Source organism: Setaria italica, chromosome V (genome assembly GCF_000263155.2).
Source record: "Setaria italica strain Yugu1 chromosome V, Setaria_italica_v2.0, whole genome shotgun sequence".
Taxonomy (NCBI): domain Eukaryota; kingdom Viridiplantae; phylum Streptophyta; class Magnoliopsida; order Poales; family Poaceae; genus Setaria; species Setaria italica.
The window spans coordinates 43,438,352-43,461,936 of NC_028454.1; the positions used below are offsets into that span (position 1 = coordinate 43,438,352).

The 23,585-nt window shown below is 47.3% G+C and overlaps 3 protein-coding genes across 4 annotated transcripts; 2 read left to right on the forward strand and 1 right to left on the reverse strand.

The window, feature by feature from the left end:
* The first annotated feature begins 9,919 nt into the window (after window positions 1-9,919).
* On the forward strand, window positions 9,920-13,568 carry LOC101784478 (TPR repeat-containing protein ZIP4). The gene is made up of 5 exons (XM_004970801.2): window positions 9,920-11,425; window positions 11,518-11,707; window positions 11,790-11,822; window positions 11,912-12,535; window positions 12,641-13,568. Exons 1-5 carry the CDS (start codon window positions 10,119-10,121, stop codon window positions 13,349-13,351), a joined length of 2,865 nt encoding a protein of 954 aa, XP_004970858.1. The 5' UTR covers window positions 9,920-10,118; the 3' UTR covers window positions 13,352-13,568.
* Window positions 13,569-13,742: 174 nt separating this feature from the next.
* Window positions 13,743-18,996, reverse strand: LOC101784879 (beta-hexosaminidase 3). Of its 2 annotated transcripts, XM_004970802.3 has the most exons (15): window positions 18,881-18,996; window positions 18,353-18,700; window positions 18,183-18,257; window positions 17,624-17,659; window positions 17,412-17,523; window positions 17,241-17,311; window positions 16,970-17,100; window positions 16,446-16,511; window positions 16,169-16,269; window positions 15,881-15,940; window positions 15,744-15,777; window positions 15,532-15,630; window positions 15,392-15,451; window positions 14,845-15,095; window positions 13,743-14,165 (listed from the first exon to the last, which is right to left on the reverse strand). In XM_004970802.3, exons 2-15 carry the CDS (start codon window positions 18,671-18,673, stop codon window positions 13,999-14,001), a joined length of 1,584 nt encoding a protein of 527 aa, XP_004970859.1. In that variant the 5' UTR covers window positions 18,674-18,700; window positions 18,881-18,996; the 3' UTR covers window positions 13,743-13,998. The 2 variants fall into 2 exon arrangements, with proteins under 2 accessions (XP_004970859.1, XP_022682256.1); XM_022826521.1 differs by lacking the exon at window positions 18,881-18,996 and having other exon boundaries at window positions 18,353-18,742.
* Window positions 18,997-21,515: 2,519 nt separating this feature from the next.
* Window positions 21,516-23,560, forward strand: LOC106804375 (polygalacturonase). The gene is made up of 3 exons (XM_014805319.2): window positions 21,516-22,039; window positions 22,149-22,438; window positions 22,827-23,560. Exons 1-3 carry the CDS (start codon window positions 21,584-21,586, stop codon window positions 23,284-23,286), a joined length of 1,206 nt encoding a protein of 401 aa, XP_014660805.1. The 5' UTR covers window positions 21,516-21,583; the 3' UTR covers window positions 23,287-23,560.
* The last annotated feature ends 25 nt before the right edge of the window (window positions 23,561-23,585 follow it).

Genomic DNA, 23,585 nt, shown 5'->3' on the forward strand with positions numbered 1-23,585 from the left:
CAAGATATTGATGATCTTAAAGTGGCAATTTATAAATTCAAGCTTCTTGGGCATGTTGTTGTGAGAGCAGTCCTGGACATTCCACTTTCTAACGCATATTACAAGATCGTGCTTGAGCAGGTAATTCTTTAAGCAATCACCCATGACCCTTCCCTCTTCTACGAGACTACGACCCTCATTTTCCATCTCCATTGTTCTGATCACGGTGCTATTTGTTTTAGGAGCTCGATATGAACTTTAATAGAGTTTGATCAACAGGAAGACTTTAATAGAATTTGATCCTGAGCTGGGCAAGACTTTAATATAGTTTATTTCAAGCACTTGTCAACAGGAAGAAATGTATGGAAACATCGTCAAGAACATCTAGCCCTACTGCTGTTGTCCTACAAAGACATGAAACTGGAGGATTTGTGCCTTACTTCACTCTTCCTGGAAGTCCTGAATATGAACTTGTTCCTGGAGGTTCACACTTGACAGTTTAGAGGAATATGTATCTTTGGTTGTCGATGCAACACTGAAAAGTGGGATTGACAAGCAGATAGAGGCTTTCAAATCTGGAATTAACGAGGTATGTTTCCCATGGAATAGAGATAAATGAACTCCTCTCTCCTTCAGTAGACAACAAGTACTGATTTAGGTCTACCACTTGCAGGTTTTTGCCCTTAAAACCCTCAAAATGTTTACTGAGGAGGACATGGAACGCATACTATGTGGTGAACAGGATGCTTGGGCTGTACGTGTCTTTCTGCACTCCTTTAAGTTGTGTGCAAAAAGCTCAGAGTATTCTAATTTTGTTTTTTTCCATACAGTTAAAGAACCTTGAGGATCACATGGAGTTTGAGCATGGTTATGACATGAGCAGTCCATCTATTACTACTGTAAGTACAACAGGTATGCCAATGCGTATCAAACTTTATATTTCTTGAACTCTTAACCAATTAATTAAGAGTTCAACCAATTAATTAAGGACTCAACTGTAAAACTAGGGACAAAAACAAAATGCATTTTAATCAACTGTGACAACTGACAAGTATCAATGCATGGAAACTGGCTAATATAATAATTAACAGTTAAGAAACATGGTGGAAAAATTTCACATACTGAGGTGCAGTTGTGTGCAGAAGGTTGTCATGGATTTCTACAGCTCTTGATGCAAAAGCATCGAGAACACATTGTACATGACATTTGAAGTCTGCAAACCCTCCTTTGGAATCCTCCAGCTCTTTGTTTCGTCATGAAAGAGCTTAAACACTGACACAAAACTAGGAAGTTATGGGATTAAAATGGATGAAAGGCAATTCCTTATGTACATGAAAATGTTGTTTTTAATATTTGAAAACCCAAGATATTAAGTTTAGAATTTTTCTGAATTGGAATTGATGTGATGAAGAAATTTAGTTGTATAGTTGACCTTAGTATTTTTGGAATTTTTATGAAAAAGGAAAGGGCTACAAATAGGATTTTTGTCTATATGTTCTGGTGACGTGTGGAACCAGAACGGTGGGGTCGGGTGCTGCCACTGAGCTGTGGGCCACGGCTTGGTTCTGCCTCCATGTCTGTGGCTCATGTGCACTAGGTGCACGGAGGCGGGCGGCGTGGGTTGGCCCGCTGACTGGTGGGCTCCGATGGCGGTGAGCGGGGTTGGACGTGGACCATGGACCAGGGGTCTTTTGTATCATTGGTCCAATGCACTAGGTGTAGGGAGATGAAGGCGTGGTTGCGGCGGCCAGTGCGGCTGGCAGACGACGCCTGCGCAACCGATGCGCCGGCTCCCCCCCTCCTTAACGCCGTTGAGGACTCCATAAGACCATAATGTCCTCCCAATCTCTTTCCCTCTCCCGCTCGGTCGCTCCGCTCAATCGGAGATGGCCGACGAATTCATCGAAGCCACTTCCCGCGCGATCTCCATTTTGGGGGAGGGGGGCTCTGAGAAGCAGAGCCGCCGAGCTCGTGAGGCTCGCCCTCGAGCACGTCGGCGTCGACGGTGTGCGCGACAACAACCTGACGGCAGCCGTGGAAGCGTTGTCCTAGGCGGACAGCGCGAGAAGATTGCAGGCCGTCCTTGACCTCCTCAATACGGCCACCGCGCTGGAGGGCACGCTTGGGGTCAAGCTGGATGCCCTTCGAGGTGTCGCGTCGGACTTGGCAAGCGCGTGCCGCGAGCATCTGAAGACCGTAGAGGACACCGGACAGGGCGGCGCGCCGCGGCGGAGCTGGGGGAGCAGGGGGAGGAGCGGGTTGCGGGACCATGGTGGTGGTCGCTGCTCCGGGGGAGGGGGAGGGTCCAGCGCCACCGCGGGAACAGCTTGGAGACCCGCCTTTTCGCCGATGAGGATCCGCCTCCGCCCCCTCAGGTCAGGCAACAACAAATCGGGATGAATTTTTTTGGGGGTTCATGCCCTTCGCTGGGGATTGCGGGTTTACGCCCATTCAATTCGGAAGTGTTTACAGGCAACAGGGGCGAAGGATCGTCCGGAGATCTCCGTCGAGTTGCTACTGGAGGAATCGAGGAAGCACGTGCGCTACGAGATCTTACCGCGAGCCCGCATTGTCTAGAAGCTCGCCAACGATGTCGGCGTGCCCCATTGCCACCTGGACCGGGCCATGCACGCATTGATGGGGCCAGGCAACGCAAGCGCGGACGTCGCCGAGCTCGGCACCGCGGCGACGGAACTGGAGCGAGAGGCCACCTCACGGCTCCGCGCTCCAGTGGCGGAGCTCGCGAAAGCGTGCCTGAGGCACCAGCAAGCAGCAGAGGCCAAGGAGGCGATGCAGCGCGCCGCTGAGGAGAGGGCACAACAGAGAGGGAATGCTGCTGGCGGCGTACAGAATGAGCCACCACCTGGTCCTGCTTAGGCGTTGTTATTGGCCATGGATTGATGGCAACGCAAATACCCAAATTCGACCACAACACGTATTATATTAATCTAATCAAATGGGTTTGACTTTAATAATTTCTTAATTAGGGTAGATTGGGATTATGCTATTTGATGACATGGGAATTAGTTATTGTGCAGATGGATGGCACATAGACCCAAATTTGATTGCAGCACATGTACTAGTCTAATTGTTGTCTGATTGTTCACTGGCATTTTGCGTACCAATTGCATTGTTCTAGTCGAATTGCTGTCTGACTGTTTACTGGCACTTTGCGTACTAGTTGAATTGTTGTATAATCATTTACTGTCGTTTCGCATACCCGATTGCATTGAACTAGTGGAATCGCTGTCTGATTATCCAACGGCATTTTGGGTACCAATTGCTCTTTCTCATTATTCTTATTCCTGCAGGGAAACCAGTGGGAGGCAAGCATGCAGGGATATGCTCTGAGTGGTTGGTTTAGTCTGGTGCCCTACTTGGCAGCCAGCACTGGTAATGTGCCAAGGGCTCTCAGCGACGAAGATAGATGGGAAATTAATCTAGTACTCTCCTCGTGTTTTACTATTGTGGTCATTGGTGTTCTGTTGACTTCGACTGCAAGATCTTGGGTTGAGCGCTTGCTTGTGATGATATCATCTCGAGTTGGAATGTTTGGTACGTTTTTACCTCTATTGCTATATATCTGTCATATTTTGCTCATCGAGCAGTTCTAGGTCTCAGCTGCTTCTCCACATCCATTGTAGGTATCAACATCTTTGCCATAAGACCATAACATTCTCCCCCCTCCTTAATGTCGTCGAGGACTCCATAAGACCATAACGTTCTCCCAATCTCTTTCCCTCTCCCGCTCGGCCGCTTCGCTCAATCGGAGATGGCCGACAAATTCATCGAAGCCGCTTCCCGCACGATCTCCATTTTAGGGGAGTGGGCTCTGAGAAGCAGAGCCACCGAGCTCGTGAGGCTTGCCCTCGAGCACGTCGGCGTCGACGGTGTGCGCGACAACAACCTGACGGCAGCCGTGGAAGCGTTGTCCTAGACGGACAGCGTGAGAAGATCGCAGGCCGTCCTTGACCTCCTCACTTTCGTGTGGCAGATCCTACCAACAAATGAAGCTGACTTCCAGGTGGCAGAGCCAACCTACGATGAAGTCCAGACCCTTATGATCCCGGGTGACAGAGTCAACCTTCGATGGATCATAACTTATGCACTAAGTACTTAGAAACTATATGACCCAACCGGGAGACTAATACTTGTAAGAAACAGAACTTTATTACAACATAACAATATTACACAAAAGTGTACAGCACCCTCTCTTTAGTGGCTAGCCTGGCACTCACCCTTTATTTCTACCATACTCCACTCATCTACCATGCTCATGGTTGAATGGCATGGCAAGGAAATGGGACCTCTATTTATAGGCCAAGGGAGTTTATAGGATGATGACATGTGTCCCCTTCTAGAGTTTTCACTAAACAAATATCTATGTTCTACATTATTCTAATTTCTTCATGGCAACAACATCTAGTGTCTTCATAGAAAATATCATGGATCATGAGTTGTGGAAAAGATTCTAGAAGCTTGTATTTGCTTTTCTTCAATACTGAGGAGGAAACGGAACGCATACTATGTGGTGAAAAGGATGCTTGGGCTGTACGTGTCTTTCAGCACTCCTTTAAGTTGTGTGCAAAAAGCTCAGAGTATTCTAATTTTGTTTTTTTTCCATGCAGTTAAAGAACCTTGAGGGTCACATGGAGTTTGAGCATGGTTATGACATGAGCAGTCCATCTATTACTACTGTAAGTAAAGTACAACAGGTATGCCAATGGGTATCAAACTTTATATTTCTTGAACTCTTAACCAATTAATTAAGGACTCAACTGTAAAACTAGGGACAAAAATAAAATGCATTTTAATTAACTGTGACAATTGACAAGTATCAATGCATGGAAACTGGCTAATATAATAATTAACAGTTAAGAAACATAATGGAAAATTTCACAGACTGAGGTGCAGTTGTGTGCAGATGGTTGTCATGGATTTCTACAGCTCTTGATGCAAAAGCATCGAGAGCACATTGTACATGACATTTGAAGTCTGCAAACCCTCCTTTGGAATCCTTCAACTCTTTGTTTCGTCATGAAAGAGCTTAAACACTGACAAAAAACTAGGAACTTTCACAGTATGGATTACAGAAATGCCTTCTGCTGGGTTGTACCTATCAATGATCTCTACCTGTTCATACTTGTACATTGATCATCAGGTGTAAATTCATCGCAGTCAGGGCACCACCGCACCAGTTCTAGTACAGAAATGCCACCTGAAACTTTCTCACACTTGACCCTATGTGAGAAAACTCTCCACAGGTGTCGAAGTACCCATATGAGATCCAAATTTATCGCAGTCATTTGCTTTGAGGTAGGCAGTCTAGCTTTAAAACAGCGAACGGAGAGAACTTTACTAATCAAAGATAGTAGCGAGGCATACCATCTGCTTCATCATATATGACTCATACTTGATCACTTTGAAAATAACTAAGCATGATCAGCGAAATTGAAGAAATCTGCATGCATTCCACCAGAGCCTTTTATCAGGACATGATTCTTGGTTCAATCAGCCATATTTTTCAGCCACATGGTGCTCCGTTGCTGCATTAGCACCAGTTGCGCCATCTCCTAACTCCTAATTCTTTGTCGTGTGCCTTGCAGTTTCTCCTTGTATATACTACGAAAACTTCATGTCTTCACGTGACCTCCCATCGCGACTTCAGCTATTCTTTTAAACAAACCTGTTTACAGTTCATCTCCCCCTGATTTTCTTCTGAATCAACTCTTTTGCTAACCCACTCCACGACATCATCTTAAATCTGAGCCCTTAAACATTAGGAGATAAAACAATTAACTATAAAGGAAAGGAAAACAGTAGGTGATTATCTCGATTTGCGTGTACACATGCAGTTTGTTTTTTTAATTGCAACTAACGGCAAGATCTACGTATGGCAAATTGCCAATTCTTTTTTTCATCTGCCGGCATAAATACAAAATACAAGAGCCCAACGTAATCTAGAAAAATATCTCCTAACTAGAGTCTAGAGATTACATATTTTCATGCCACATATTCCACAGCTAAAGGAGAAGGAAGGGGATTGGTTGGCTATGTGTATCAAGCGCGATGTGCAGACTTTTTTTTTTTTGAATGAAACGATACGTGGACTTGACGTAGAGGACGAGAAGCAGAGGAATGGTGCCGGACGTGCTACAACCGAAGTTCAAGAAAAAACCAAGTATGCTAACAGCTGTCACGTTCTTTTTACCTATCCATGTCCATGTCACGTTCTTCTTTCTCCGTTTTTTTTTTTTTTTTGAAACGCGATAGCTGGCCGGCCATAATCAAAGTTAGCCTCGATGGTATTATTTGTCGCATCATTGTACTGCTTATCCTACTTTATCAAGTTTGAATGCTGGCAGTACCATGAATTGCGTCAGGTGAAGGTTGGATCAGATACTGTGGCTAAATAGTTCATCTTTTTGGCTGATGAATGTCGCTGCCTCTCAGCTTCTACACCTTTAATACGAAAACTTAACAAACAAGGCTCTCTGGAGTCTGCAACATCAGAGAATTTGATTTCAATTATCTTCAATGTATAAAGATGAGAAACTTGCAAAGATGGATGAATTATCGTTACTAATACGGCTTGGTTTTTGCTGATCTGCAGTAACACAAGGATAATACAGTTTTAAACATCAGATATACAGTTAATACAACTAAACAAATGAACGCCTATAGTATTGGCAAATCCCTATTTTAGAGTGAAATCATGGTGTCTTTGTATCCTATGCTATATAAAAGCACCGTTGGAAATCTCTTTTTTTTTTACACATTCTACATTATTACTTCAAAACAATTTGAAATCTATAGCTTATATTTTTGTAGTTACCATCTATCATCCGCACATGATAGTGTCCTAGAATGAAATTGCTTCAAACTCTGGGACAGCTGCAAGCATGCTGCTGCAAGTTCGACTCTGTGCATTTGATCGAGTAAGCTGTGCCAAGAATATGGTTTTGAATTTTGATGGGATGAGTTTTTCAAAAATATTTTATGGGAGGGGGGTCAAAAGCATGCAAAAAGGATGTGCTGCCGGATTCCCCTCGTGATTTCTTCGGCGTTCACGACCTTCCCGGTCCGAACGTTGACGGACGGGTGAAAGTCCGGCCTCTTGGACACCCGCAGAAACCACCGACGACCCCAGGCTTCACAAGTCACAACTGACCCGTGCAAGAACCTACCAGAACTCAGCTCAACCAGCACCCCGAACTCAATGTCGCCTCTGAGTTTGGCCTCGCCTGCCGTCGACCATCTCCATCAGATAGCGCAACCCCACTCCCCGTTCCACGCCAACCCGGAGCGCACAGCGGTTCACGCCCTCGCTCCCAAGCATTTCCGCGAACTGCGTCACCGAAGACGTTGTACCTGACATACACGTGCACCAGCGACGACGTGACGGCGACAGAGCCGGCATTGCTGACGAGGATACCGTACTTGCGTAGTACGCGTCCACGGAGGCGTCAACGACGAGCGCAGTGGCTGCCGTGAGCGACGCCGAGAAGCGAGAGGGCCGAGGGCCCGAGGCGACCATGCAGCGCTGGGTGGCGAGCGCGGTCGCAAGGTTGGAGGTGCAGACGAGGCACAGAGGAAGGCGTAGGGGGCAGTGGAAATCCGACCAGGCTAGCGCCGCGAGCGCAAGGTGCCCGGCAGAGGAGTAAGCAGAGACGAGCTCAGGCCCTGGCAGGGACGACCGAAACGAGAGGAAGCGGGAGAGGATGGCGAGAGGAGCGGTCCCAGGCGATGGTGCTCGAGCCGCTGCCCGGCGAGCTCTCCGCAGACGCCGCCGTGCTTGCAACCTGGTGGCGGCTCGCACGGCGCGTGGAGCCTTTTGCCAATTCGAGCGTCCCGTTGAGCGCTCGCCGAACTTCTCTGTCCGCCGCTGCAAAAATTCGAGCGTCACGGTTGATTCCCCCTCCCCTTCTCCCGTTCTTCCCCATTCCCCCTCGTGGAGCGCCTCCTGTAGGCTGCAGCTCGTCCGCCATGGCGCCACGTCCAGACCAAAGACCTTACATTGACATCCAATCGTAACGGAGCAGGATCGTAGCGCAGTCGGATGAGCTCCCTTGACGCTCAATCGGTGACGAAGACGACGGCATTGAGGTCCAGCAGAAAGGAGCCCCGGTGGTGGAGCCCGACGTGGTTGTCAGCCTCCGCGAGTTCACGCTATCGGACGCGGGCACTGAAGTGCTCATGCCGTGGACGTCGGGCCTGCGCGTGGTCCGCTTCCAGCGCCGCGAAGCCTACGAGCATGTGGACCATGCCCGCTGCTGCATCACCGACTATGCCCCACCGCACCCGTGGTACCGCCCCATCTGCGCCGGTGCCGGCGTCATGGAGGTGGGGTCCGTCTCCGTGAAGCCGGCGCCGGCGTCGCGCGGTGCGGGCGGCGGCCTAGGCCATGTACACAGCGTGATCGTAGCTGCTGCGGCTGGAGGCCGTGGCCGATGTGGAGAACCGCAGTTTGCCGTGCTAGAGAAGACCGGCTTCGTCAAGGACAGCATGCTGCGGAAGTTCATTGATCATGCTCAAAGGAAAGTTGGGGACACGCACAGCTATGCAAGAGAGATAAGGGGCATGATAGACATCTCATGTGGCTTGATATGAGAAAAGAAACTAAAATGAACTTTAAAGATCAAAATGGAAAGAAAATCAAAGTTGCAGCGTTATTTCTGGCAAATTGGCGAATCGAATTTTTGGCATAGCAAATTTTTGGCATAGCAAAGTGGCGAAGCCACATCTTTGAAATGGTAAATGGGCAAAAAGCTCGTCAGCATCGTGGCACGCGAGACCAGCCGATGACTCGCGAGACAAGCGCTAGGCCGAGGCTGCGGCGTGGCTCCCCAGCGACCGAAGCAGGGTGAGGCAGGAGGCGCGAGAAGCAGGGAGGCGGGGCGACGCAGAATGACGAGGAAAGGTTCCGATTAATCTAGAAACCTGCAAGCAAAGTAGCTAATACCGACGGTGGAAGATCCAACGGACGAAATCATGGAATGACGTGGCCCAATCACAGTTGAGAAAGTTCACCAGATTTAGGTTTTTACAGATTGTTAATTCTAGATTAAAATGCAGCATGTGTTTTGCGTTCCATTTCTGAAGTGCTATTCCTCCTGTTTGTATAGCAAACTAGAGACACTAATGTTTTCTTCCTACTTTTAAATTGCATTGTTAATCCTAGATTGAAACTCCCTCCGTTCCAAAATGTAAGTTGTTTTAGGTTTTTAGACATTTTTCTTTTCTTTTTTTTTCTGAAGTGCTACTCCTCTTCCCTTTTGTTTATAGCAAACTGGAGGTACTACTGTCTCCCTGTTCCAAAATGTAAGTCGTTTTGGATTTTCTAGATGCATAGATTTTGATATGCATATAAATATATAGTTATGCCTATATACATAGCAAAATCTATGCGCCTAGAAAAGCCAAAATGAACTACTCCCTAGTCCCTCCATTTCAAATTGTAGGTCGTTTTTGCTTTTCTAGTTTCATAGATATTATTATGCATATGCATTTTGAAATGGAGGGAGTACATTTTGAAATGGAGGGAGTAGCATAATTTTTGTGTTCCATTTCTGAAGTGTTATTCCTCTTCCCCTTCTGATCGTTGCAAACTAGAGATAAGAATGTTCTCTTCCTATTTTGAATCACAATGTTAATTCTAGATTGAAATGTAGGCTAGAAGTTAGTGAGTGTTTCTGTTTTATCAGATTTGAGGCACGGCCCTATTCTTTTTTTATATCAAGGGCCGAATAGATAAGCAGCTCCAACAGAGATTTGCAGGGAGAGATTCACGGCTCTTGTTTCCGTGGATAAACCAAGGGTTAATCGTTGATGCAACCAGTGAATTTCTTAATAATGACATAGTTAATCGAGCGATTTTTGCATTGGACCTTGGGATCATTTTTACAGTGGAAAAATAACGACGCGAGCGCAACCAGTTCATTCCTTCAGTTATCTTCCTTCCGGAATACAGAGAGGAGCCCCAGCAGTCGGCAGCCGTTCAAAATTCGAATTCTCCCCCACTTTCCCGTGCCCGAATCCCTTCTCCAGTCTCCGCTGCCGCCACTCCCACGCCTCGCCTCGCCTTCCTTGTCGCCCAAAATCTCCCAATTCGATCGGAAGCTGCCGAATCCTCAACCCCCATGAAGATCTCCGAGCTCTCCCCCGAGTACCGGCAGCCGCCGCCGCACGCCGGCCTCCTCACCGACCTCAACAGGGTCGTCGCCGACGTCGAGGCGTTCGACACCTCCGATCCCTCCTCCCCGGAGAAGCTCGCCGCCGATCTCCGCCGCCTCCTCACCAAGCTCGCCTCCGCCGCCTCGTCTTCCCCCTCGGGCCTCGACGAGGCGTTCAGGCTCAAGGTGTGGAACCTCGGCTTCCGCCTCTGGAACGCGTGCGTCGACCGCGCCAACCACAGCTTCCCCGCGAGGGTCGCGGAGGCGGAGATCCGGCAGGCGGCGCCGGAGCTCCTCCTCGTCGCTGGCCTCCCCGAAGACATCCCCAACGCCCGAGCGAAGGCGGCGTCCTTTTTCCACCGCACCGGGCTGATCTGGCTTGAACTCGGCCGCGCCGACCTCGCCTCCGCCTGCTTCGAGAAGGCCACGCCGCTGGTCTCCGCCGCCGACACGGAAGGGGATCGGGCCGTCCTGCTGGACCTCAACCTCGCGCGGGCGCGCGCGGCGTCCAGCGCGGGCGAGCAAGCTCTCGCCGTCGCGCTGCTGAGCCGGTCCAAGCCCCTCGCGGCGGCGTCTCCCGAGGGCGTCAAGGCTCTCGCCGAGGAGTACCTCCGCATCGGCAAGGTCGCTCTCGCCACGAAACCCCCGGATCCCGCCCTCGACGCGTCCAACCTCTTAACCGAGGCGCTTGATCTCTGTGAGAAGGCCGCGGCCTCCCCCTCCCGCGCCACTCCGCCGACCCCGGGATCCACTCCTGCGACTCCGAATCTCCAAGTGATCAAGGATCAATGCCTCCGCTTCCTCGCCGTCGAGCGTCTCGAAGCCAACGACTACGAGGGCACCCTGCGCTGTATCAGGGTCTGGAGAGCCTCGCTGGGGCTGGGGGAGGAGCATCCCAGCATTGGGTTCATGGCACTGCGCGCGTGCCTCGGCAGCGGGAACTTGGCGGAGGCCGAGATGGAGCTCGAGACGCTCATGGCGAACGCCGAAGCGCCGGACTGTGTGTGCGTGTCGGCGGCTGAGCTGTACCTTGCCAGCAGGGGGGCCGATGCTGCGTTTAAGGTGCTCGTTGCGCTTGCCGCACGGTGCCGTGCCGGTGCGGCAGCTGCTGCAGCAGTGAGGGTGTTGAAGAAGGTGGTTGAGAATGCAGGGGGCGGAACTGGGCGTGCAAGAGCGATCTCTGAGCTCGTGTCGGATGAGAGGGTGGTAAAGCTGTTCGATGGCCCTGCTAACACCCACGAGCGTAGCACAATGCATGCACTGCTATGGACCTGGTTAGCATTCTCTTACACCACTGAACTTATATTCTTTACTTTGAATGAAAATGTGTGCACCTGCTGAAGCTTGCATTTGCAATTTGGGACAGTGGCACTGAGCATTTCCACGCAAAGAACTATGAGATCAGTGCGGATTTGATTGAGAGATCGATGCTTTATGTTTCCCGTGACGAGGAAAGCAGATCCCGCCGCGCAAGCTGCTTCCGAGTACTTTGCCTTTGCCATATGGCACTTCAGCATCTCGATCGTGCCCAGGAGTTTATCATTGAGGCCGAAAAGGTATTGATCGTTCTCCCTGTCTCCTTGTTAAATGATCTTGTGTGATGGTTCTTATGTTGGCTCCAAATGTATATATCTGTAGGTTGAACCCAATATCCGCTGTGCTTTTCTGAAGGTAATACTCTCTGTGCATGCTGTCAGTTTTAGAGGGACCTCATTTTAGTGTTAGCACTTCTTACTAATACAGGTATATATTTTTTTTAGTTTAAGATCCTTCTGCAGAAGAAGGAGGAAGGTGAGGCTATCAAGCTGCTGAAAACCATGGTGGGCTATCTAGACTTCAACCCTGAGTTCCTGACACTCTCAGTTCATGAAGCTATTGCCTGCAAGTCTGTCGGTGTGGCTATTGCTGCATTGACCTTCCTTCTAGGCCGATACTCTGCTGGAAAGCCAATGCCAATGCCAATGACAGAGGCTGCTGTCCGCCGGAACCTTATAGCCCTCTTTCTCCGTGAGCCAGGCTCTGAGGCTGAGATCCTGAAGTACTCAAGACGTGCCAAGCTACGGATGGCTGAGCTTGGAATGGAAGCTATTTTTGGGAAGGGAACTGTAGGGCTGCGTGAACGGAATTGGTTTGCAGTCAGTACATGGAATATGGCTGTAAAGATGGCAAAGGAGAAGAAGCATGATTACTGTAGTGAGTTCTTTGAGCTTGCAGCTGAATTTTTCAGCTCAGGTAATGGTGAAGATGATGCTAACCGTCTCTTGGCTTGCAAATCATTGATCATGAGTGTCAGTGCCATGCTCCTTGCTGAGGAGCTAAACAAATCTCCATTATCAGACTCTGACCTTAAAAAGGGCGTTGAGATGCTCAGCAGAGCTGGCAAGGTAAAAACGAAGCTTGCCAATTATCAAGAGTCACTGATATCTGTGTGTTCTTACGTGATTTCATTTTGTTGGACATTCTTTTGATTCAGTTGTACTTATCTGCAGCTATTACCCTTGACTTTGCCTTCAGCTCCAGTGACCTCTGATCAATTGGAGGATAACAACTTGCTTTTTCTTCATACCTTCAACTTCTACCATCTTCTCAACAGGATGGACACTAGTGCACACCCTCAGCAGCTCCAATTAGTCAAGAATTTTGCAGCATCTAAAGCATGTACACCAGGTCATCTTCTCAGACTTGAAGAAATAGCTTCTCAAGGTACCCAACCAAACCTACAGGTTGCTGAGTTTCTCCTGAAGGCCAGCATCACTACTGCCCTTGCTTCTCACTCGCCAAACTATGGGATAATCAGCACTGCCCTCAGAAGGCTAGTAGGCGTTGCTGGTCTCCAAGACTTCAGTGGTAGCATGAGTGATGCAGTCTATGACGTATTTCGACAAGCTTACCAGATTGTGGTTGGACTTAGAGATGGTGAATATCCATTTGAGGAAGGGAAGTGGCTTGCAATGACTGCATGGAACAAGTCAAATTTAGCTTTGCGGCTTGGGCAACGTTCAGTTGCTAGAAAATGGATGAAGATGGGAATAGATCTTGCTCGGCATTTTGAGAGCATGAAGCAGTACGTATCAGGAATGGATGAATACTTTGAGCATTTTCAGAAAGTATCCGGTAAAGAACCTGATGAATGTAGCCAGCAAGATGGGGCACCAAGTATTAGCTTGTCTGGTAGCGTGTCTCAACCTGGATTAGTTTAGATATTTGCGAATGCTGGAAATTCATGGCTGGATATAAATAGAGCATTTGTTTGAATCATGCATACAGCATACCAATATTCTTCATCTGATTGATGTGCACTCACACATTCTTTCACTTGATGATGAAAATTGTGCATCTTTTCAATGATTTGTAGACAAGTATGTGGATTATTTTCTTGGCAGTATAAATGTCCACGAATTTAAGTACGCTCGTGTGCAAGGAAAAGTCAAAATTTTGTCTTATATTGGTGATTTCTCTATAAAGTATGTTGATCTTTGTGTTGGCATAAGGGTCTTCTTCAATTTTAGCATGCTCATGTGCAAAAGAGACGTTGATTGTGTACATTAAAATTTACTTTGATGGCAAATTGGTTTTCTTGGACGAGTTTTCTGTTCAAGACAACTAATCAGTGAACTCTGTCGGAACCTGTTATCCTTTTGTTACCATACTATGTAGACTTCATAGCCACCAAATTATTGTGGAAGAAAATTGGGATTGAAGAGGAGCAAGAAAAAGGACACGAAACATTCTACACAACTAAATACCACCTATCTGACGACTGACGGACACTATGCTGAACATATCAACAGGGGTAAAAGTGACTCCTTCCTCTGTGAATACATGTTTCCCTTTTGTTATGGATATTCTATTGCCTTACACAGGGACCAGGTTCTGCTGGTGATGCACGACCATAACCAGCTAGTGGTGCAGCAGCTACTCCTCTTTGGTTCAGCAAACACCTGAAGCGTGCCAATCTTGATGTGACTAATCTTGTGTCATTTGCAAGCTTCTCAGTCGGAGTCCACAGTCTCTCTTCAAGCCAATGCAATGTAAGAGGATTGGTGAGTCAGTAATTACTCATACAGATGGTAGTGCACTAGATGAGTATTTGCCATTAAGTTGCATGCACATTTCATACTATCATAGGTTATGAGGTTGCATGTAAACTCTCCTCCTGTTATTCTGAATCATTCCCTTAAATGATGTTTTGATATATATTAAATCTACCGAAATAATGTGAGCTGTTATCTATCATTGTTCAACAACCTGTAAATTTTGTGTGCGTTTGGGAATTTATACTGTGCAGTATGCTCTTCTTTCTTTAAAACAATGTAGTAGATCTGAGCAGTGAGCATATATCTGCAACTTTTTTTGCTAGAAATTTTGCTGACATATTGTATTGTACTACACGGGAACATGAATATCTGCTTGTTTTTCAACATTCTCAGTTTTTTTTCGCTCATATCTCCATAGATTATGGATGTTGGATATATTTGGAGGAATTTACCATTCTAACTAGACCATGTTGCCGCACAAGTTAAGTGATTGGAGTGCTTTGTCACATACTCTATTTCTCCTAGATTCATAAAAAAGAATATAGGTGGTCTTGCCTTGAGAATAAGATTAGTTTGGGTAATGATGCATGCATTAAATTTCATTTGAAATATTTCAAGGCACTAACCAGGATGATAAGGTCATTTTAGTCACTTACCTGCAGCTGCTGCAGCACGTGGCCAAATTGTTTGTTCAATGTCTGATGCATCAATTTCCTCACCCCACATGCATACCTCACCTCCAATGACCAATTGTTGCTGTTTCGTGTCATCGATACCTTTCAAGGGTTCGTTCATGTAAAATCCTTCCCATGAGGCATCCAAGTGATCCAGGTACCACTTATCCTGGTTGCTTACTATGCATCTGAGCCCTGCAGCAACTACTTTTGGTGCTACATCTTCTCCAAGCCTGTTAATTTGTGGGCAAATCTGCCAATTGTCAACTATTGATAGCAGGAAAAAGAACCAGAATGAACTTTTTTTTTGAATAAAAACCAGAATGAACTTAGTATGAGTACGAATTGCAATGTTAGCATCTAAATCTATTTCACTGAATTTGTATAACCCTAAAATACTACATGCATGCATGCTGCGAACTACTACTAAAAACTCAAAGGAAAACAACATATCAAAGGAACACATGCATGCTACTGTTGTAAGCAAAGCCTTTCCAATGTTGCAAATCAAGCACAATGAGTAAAATACCAGTTATGCACAACGGTTTTACGATCCAGTTTGTCTCCAAAGTTGTTAAACGTTTCTTCCCTGTAATAATGAAAGATGTCTGTTAAATTTTTAAGGGTTAGTAGCTTCTTGGTGCCTATCAGATTGGCAAATAGGCATACCAGTTAATGATATCGTAGCCATGTGATATTGCTATCTTTTGAGATCTTAATACAAAATCTCTGTATGCATCTGATACGTTCATATGGTTATTATTCAACCTGTAAAAGGATAATCTTGAATTAATTGGATGATACAAGAACATGGCCAATTTATAGTTGTTACAAAAGGAAGTCATCAAAACACCCAAGTTATCAAATTATGAGTTATATACCATCCTTCAATGTGTGGTGTTGTGGTCCAGCAGCCTGAAATTCGGAGAAAAGAGTGAATGGGTATGATTTGTAGATCTACTATTCTATCACTGCATTATATCAACTGAACAACTGCAGATGCAATCCTTATGCTTACTTGTATTGACTTCATCACCGCCTAAGTGGGCAAATTTGAACTTAAAAACCTTGCTAAAATCTGAAAAACAACAGAAAATTTGAACTCTGTTAGGCAGTTGTCTAAGATATTTACTATTTTCTGTCAGTGGTGAACTGGTGATTGTATGCAGATAATGTATTCATATATATTGTTCCCTATTTTTATGAATAACTTTCTCTTTTGGAGCATGCCCACAAACTAATGATCTTTTTAAATAAAAAGCTTAGGAACCACTTCATTTTCGTTGACAAAATCTGTATGTATCACCTGAAAGAATGCCATCGATGACTTCAAATGTAAAGTTTTTACTGACATCGAGTGGTTCTCTGCAGCTATCTGATGGCCACAATGATGGGTAACCAACGCCCCTGAAAAGGTACAAACGTCACAATTTTACTTATTGAATAACTCTATTGAGTCATCTTGAATGGCTTCAATGCATAATAATGGTATTGGTCTTGTGCACCGAATGATTCCATGTAATCTCTAGTGTATGATTTGCAGTATACATCAATGAACATTTGAACATAATGAAGTTACTTACCATGAACGGGCATGGCCAGGAACATCAATCTCAGCCAACACATTTACACCTCGCCTTTCAGCATACCTGCAAAGGTAGAGGTCTAGCTACCTAAGTTTATGGATACATTGAATATGCAATAAAGATATTCAGCTTTTGACTGACAAATTAGCTTGCTTGTGTGTGTGCTTACAAAACTCTGAAGGTGCCATTGAAGTGCATGCATATTGTTTTCCAATCATACTGCTTTAGTGCTTATGTGTCATTGCCTGAGCCCCATTAAGGGCTCTATGTTGGTGCACCCAAAAATGTGGTTCGACATAAGTATACTAAACTTGCAAACTGTTCTGTTTCATGCTTTGTTTTTTTAATACAAAATTCTCCTTTTTGTGCACAAAATTGTCGGACAATTACAGAAAGAAAATCCTTTTATTGGACATGTTTGTGATGTTTCTGTTTTGAAGGCAATTACCTCCAATTTTTCAGTGCTGGTATAGTATTGGTATTGTAAAATTTTGCAATGTTGATAATGAAATAGAACGCACCGTACAATGTCAATTGCATCAGACATTGTGTATCTCTCCGAATAAGAGTATGAACCATTCCACAATTTAGGGTATGAAGGTATTTCAATGGGAAAGGATTGCTCGTCTACGATGTGCCAATGGAGAACATTCTGCATGACGAGATAACAAAGGATTAACATACAGTAACCGGAACTGTATTTTAGGAACAAAAACGGATTACCCGACAACAGTTCAAGTCTTCTATAACTTATCAGTCGAGGAATTAAAATTGAATGGCCATCAAACCTACCAATTTACTGTAGGTCATTGCATCAATCACTCCTTTGATTATCTTAACAGGTAGGTAGTGCCTTGCAGTATCTGCCAGCATATATAAGCATAAGTTAATTTTGTAATTGTCAGTCACTGGATGTCCACATTATTAACATTTGGTATGGTGGAAATGCTGATTATATCTAACCAATAAGCAGTCCCCGGTAAGGAAATCTTGGTGTGTCAGTAATTATCCAAGGAGCTGAGTTGAGTTCAATGAGTCGTGATGTGAAATCAAAGTAACACAACTGACCAAATGTCTGCATTGATAAAAAGAGAAATTACTGTTGGACAGGGTTGTGAGCCTAAATCTTGCTTATCTTATGTATTGCTTGTCTACGGACCGTACAAAGTACTTACCTGTAAGCCATGAAGTGCTCCAAAAACGGTTTGAGCCTACAGAAAGCAAGGTGTCATCAGCATGAAACGATTTGAAGTGACTTGCATTGGGCATATGAATGATAGATGTGATCCCATTACCGGTTCCACTTTCTTTTGTAACCTAACAACATTTCCCATGTCATGAAAATTTAAACATAGACACCTTGGGAGGGGATATTGCATTTCACTGTTGAGTTGATGATATATTATATTATTATATGATAATCATTCTGATTTGCTTGCAAGGGTCCATCTGTTGTATATTTGTATTATATGCTAATTTGTATTTCTGAGACTTAGGCTATCAAGAGGGTTTTGTACAGCAATATGCATGCTACAGGAGATACTGAAGGCATGGACTGTGCTAGGATTCTCGGAATTCATTATCATGAAAAAAGGAATTGCAGAAACTACAAGTAAACTTCAAGTGTCTGTATGCCCCCCAAAAAAGCTTCAAGTGTCTGCCTACAGTGGATGCACTAGATGATGCTACTATATAAGGCTCACAACATAAAACAATGAGTTTTTTTTTACTAGCCTCAATCTGTGCATACAGTGGATCTCCTGTTGTTGGAACAGTTAAGTTATATGACTCATCTGCTCCAAAGTTGAGCTGCAGAAGATGAACAATGCAGAGTATTAATTGAAAGATGAAAAAGGCAATCTGTAGATGGGTTTGCACTTTGTCAGATCAAGCGAGCAGGTTACCTCATCGTCAGGTGTATGGACAACTATATTAACACAGGTGAGAACCAAAGAACTTGGGTTTATTCCATCGATGACATGGTTCAGTGTGATCAAATCAACCATCCTCTGGAAGGCGTCCTTCAGGATTGATTTCTCGTCAGAGTACGTGCTTCCCACCATTGACATTGTGATATCTTTCTTGACGTAGAGCTTCTGTGTTCCATGGGACACCGTCTTCGGCATCGGCCACAAGTCGATGTTATCGGCGGCGATGCAGGATCCAATCGCCAGAAATGCAAGGAGCAGCCCCAGAGCCGTTGCCATCTTTGCAGAGTGGCTCATGCCCTTCTCCACAGAATCTGCAAATGCCTAAAGCAAGAGAAGAATCAATGAGCTGCGAGTTTTGACAGACATCCCGCAACCACTGCAGGTGACACGATCTTTTCTTGGCAAGCTCGGATGGCCAGCCTCACCTCAGAGAAAAAGAAATGATGGAAAAAGAGAAGTCGCAAGGAAGAATGCAGCAATCTGCAAGCGCAAGGCAAGTACCTTTTTCTCTCCCCTCAAGTCTTCCTACACATGTCTGGAAGAGAACCAATGGGAAAGCATGTTGAACTCCTATCTTAGGATGAAGACGAGCGACGAGGAGGTATATGAGGAGGAGGGCCACCACGGCATTGCAGACTGGGCTCAAGGGGTGGTTAGATGGAGGGAAGAAAAGGCATGCACAGGCACTGGTCTGGTGCACTTCGGTGACCCAGAACACAGGTACGGATGGCCAAGCAATCAGCTCAGCTCACTGATGCTAATTTTGGTAGCTTCACTGCTCCTGCTCCATTATAGCCTATGTGCTGACCAATATTTTTGCAGCGTAGGAGTATGTGATATTAAACAAATCATGTGCATACATTTCGTGATAAATACGTGCCTAAACGGGGACGTTCTGCCATTCGCGCTAATACGATTTTTCTAAACATAATATGAACCGGAGGCACCGAGGGATGATATACTGATTATATATTCCTGGCTATTTTGCAGATTGCTGCTTCTGGCGGGTTGTGGTTAGTAAAAAAAGCGTGACAAGGATCTGGTTGGTAGGTTGATCACAAGTTGTTGCCCGTTGTCACTGCCCAACGAAGCGTCACGGCGCTGCGCTCTCGAGTGAACTATAGCTTGTTGGCCTTCCCGGCTTCCCCTGCTGTTGGTTAATCTTGTTGGCCTTCCCCTGCTGTTGCTGGTTAATCTTTTATTAAATTATTATATCTATGAGGCGAAAGCTGTTAGCTAATCTAATGATGGCCCATGCAGGGATGCAGATGCATTCAGACCGAGATAATTTTGTCTATAACAATTTAAAAAAAGTTTGCAAGATCAAACAAGGTATCGACCCTGGCTGTTTCCTCAGGTGGTGCTGGCATGGTGCGTGACTTTGCAATAGTGGGACTATGAGATGTCACATCAGTGCGGGATTCAAGCTGCTAACTCCTCCGTAGGTAAGTCATTCTTAAGGAGTTGGTACACGGAATTTGCGTGCTGGTAGCGGTAGGCTGAAAGATGAAGGGTGCGAAAGTTGTGCCCGCCTTGTCTGTGCTTTTGTGCATGGCACACGGGGGACACGGGTGGACGCGTTGTGGACTGGTAGGTCTTCAAACCCACTGCATGAACTTGGGCCGAGTTACTTTGGACCTATCCCATTTAGGCTCTCTCGGTTCACTGAATCGGGGCTGATCTGGCCCATGCACCTAGAACCGGATCGGACTGCTATTTTTAGCCCATCATCACTAGTTGTAGGACGTTTGTCGCTCATTATCTTTATGGACTGGGTCCAAAAGCTTTTGCCAAATGATCACACAGTAACATTATCGTGTACTGTAGGTTATTTCATCAAATCACTTTCAAAAAGTTACAAGCTGATGGTGATTGGTGAACAGCAAGCCAAACCTAAGTCTTGTTTGCTTGAACGAAGTAGTTGTTGACTTGAACACATGCCAGGTCTGCCCAGGCTGGGTTGAGACGTACCCAACCCACGACTGCAGTGGTAGTCAAATTTGCTCTCTCGCAACAGTCACACGCCCAACCCAACAATCTCAGGCCCTTTGGACTTCTACTTCGACGACACGACATTTTTTTTTTGCTTTGGGTCGTTTCAGATGGTCAAAAGTTTAATCGTCTTGCAGCCAGTTTCTGCCGATGGTAGTAGAAAGCGAGGTCGATGAAAACCTAATTACATGAGCCTCCAATCTTGATTCCAAATGCAGATGGAGAAGTTGGTGAATGTTCCACCAACTGAATGGCTCCAAATTGGTGTAGATTCGGAAACGGGATAGCTTTAGTTTCAGTTGGTTGATCAAGGAGCTTTCGTTATTAATTCTGGAGACGCCTTTTGGAGACGATGGGTGAAGTTTCGGCTGATTCACGAATTGTCTTGAAATGGCTTTGTTTCTTGATTTCGGTAGAGTTCAGCAAGTTTCAAACTCCACGTGTCAATGTCTGCCATTACATTCTTTGCAAATTTTGGAGCTCTTCTCCGGATGGGCTGCAAGATGCAAAAAATTGCGTAAGCTGACGCTGGCACCTTCTTTTCGTCTAGTGATGATATTGGTGGTCCTGATGGGACTGGAGTAGACGAGTAGTTGCATTTGTCCATAAGCGCCAGAAATACGCCCGAATCTTGACGTGCATTCTATCGGTGAGCTCCAACCCTTGGCCGGTTACGAATTCCTGCACCCTTCAACAAATTCAGTGACCATTTCAACTCCAGATCATCATGCAAAGCAATGCTGGTCAGTCAAAGACAATGTGTGTATGTTCGCCACTACTATCCATCACTCGGCACAGCTTACGCATGGGAGGTGCGTAGCCTGCCATAAGTTGTTTCCAAGAACTCACCAAACCTATACTTTGCCCAGCCTCCAATGGTCAATGCCGCATGTAAAAGTTTACTAACCAACCTGTGGTCTCGTCTCCCATTCCCAGGTTAGGCTTCTGAATCTCGCACTCAGCTGCTTACCATGCCCTGCAAGGCTCTCAAATTCTCCCCCTGATTTCTTTTTCCCCCCCAAGAGTGCACGCTCTCGAATTCTTTCTTGTTCGCCCACTTAATTCATTCCAAAAACAATGTTACCCAGAGCCGGTGGATGTCTCCACTATAAGTACACGTGTGCAAGTCATCACATCATCGAACGCATACCTAACTATCACCTGCAAGCCGGCGGCATCCCAACTCGCCGCGTCGCGTACACCCGGAGGCGGATGGCCATGGCAAAGTCTGTCCTGAGCTTGCTCGCGCACCTGCACGCCGCCGTCCTGTTCCTTCCGGCGGACCCGGCGGCCGGCGCAGCAATGTACAACGTGCTGCGCTACGGCGCCCGCCCCGACGGCGCGGCGGACGCGGCGGGCGCCTTCCTCCGCGCGTGGGCCGACGCATGCCGCTCGACCCGCCCGGCCACCGTCTACGTGCCGCCCGGCCGGTTCCTGGTATCGAGCGCCACGTTCACCGGCCCGTGCCACGGCCACGCCGCCGTGACGTTCGCCGTCGCCGGCACGCTCGTCGCCCCCGCGGGCGCCGGCGGGCGCGGCTTGTCGGGGAGGTGGATCACGTTCGAGAACATGGAGGGCCTCGTCGTCTCCGGCGGCACCTTCGACGGCCGCGGCCGGGCGCTCTGGGCCTGCAGAGCGCGCGGCGGGAACTGCCCGACGCCGGCGTCGGTACGTTCGCCGTCGTCGAAACTCGGAACCTGAAAGGTGTGTTCGCTTGCTACCTGACGATCAACAGCTAACTTTGGCTCGCCGTGGTTGCATGCATGGGTCGTCGCAGTCGCTGACGATCGCGAACTCGAGGGACGTGGTGGTGGCCGGGGTGCGGTCGGTGGACAGCGAGCTGTTCCACGTGGTGGTGCTGCAGTGCGTGGGCGTGACGGTGCGCGGGGTGACGGTGGAGGCGCCGGCGGACAGCCCCAACACCGACGGGATCCACATCCACATGTCCAGCCACGTGTCGGTGTACGACGCCAGGATCGGCACCGGCGACGACTGCATCTCCGTCGGCCCCGGCAACTCCCACCTCTGGATCGAGCGCGTCGCCTGCGGCCCCGGCCACGGCATCAGGTACGTCGCCGGCAGTGCGTGGGCGAGGGCGCCATGACGCGCGGTGGTTTGTCGTCAGCATGAATAACGCAGAAATGCTCTTGTTTTTAGGAATTAAATCGAGAAAGTAATCACAGGCAGCATAGGAATGGTAGCTTGAGCTAGTGTTTGGAAATCAATCCACTATAGCTGCTGGTTTGACTGAAACGGTCTTTATTACCATATTAAAAGTAAAGAAATCTTGAAGTCGACTGAGGCAACATTAGTGGAAACGGACCAGATCTGGGTCCGGTTCATACTCAAGTCGCATGCATGGTGGCGTGTGCACAAAACATTCAGGTTCAGTTTGGGTTTGTACCTAATCCGTGCACTAATTTTGTGTCTGTGACTTGTGCAATTAATTGATTAGCATCGGGAGCCTGGGCAAGCAGGAAGGCATGGCGGTGGAGGCGGTGCAGAACGTGACGGTGAAGACGACGTGGTTCGCCGGCACGACGAACGGGCTCCGGATCAAGACGTGGGGCGGCTCCAAGCGCGGGTTCGTCCGGGGGGTCACCTTCGCGGACGCCACCATGTCCGGCGTGGACAACCCCATCATCATCGACCAGCGCTACTGCCCCAGCGGCAGCGGGTGCCCCGGCGGGAGCTCCAGCATCAGGATCAGCGACGTCAGGTACGTGGGCATCCGGGGCTCGTCGGCGACGCCGGTCGCCGTCAACTTCGACTGCAGCCGGAGCAACCCGTGCAGCGGCATCCGCCTGCAGGACGTGGCGCTCACGTACCGGAGCCGGCCCGCCGCCGCCAAGTCCTACTGCCGGAATGTGCAGGGGAGCACGCTCGGCCTCGTTCTGCCGCCGAGCTGCCTCTGATGTATCAGACGGCAGCCGATCGATGAGCCGAAGCAGATGCATCAGTGGCTGCATTGCCACGTGTATATAGATGCATACGTCGAATGTATCACGTATATGTAGCGAGTGCTTAGACTACACGGACGGCACGTACTTAATTACCATCGTAGATGAATCGTAGAACATCTGTTGGTTGTTTTGTTCTATCGTCGTCTTTGCCTTTTCATAAAATGATTAGTGTAGCTGGCAGAGTGACTGGCTGTAATTATCTGACTTCATCTTACAAATAAAGACCATGCAATCTGTTGCACCAGTGCATA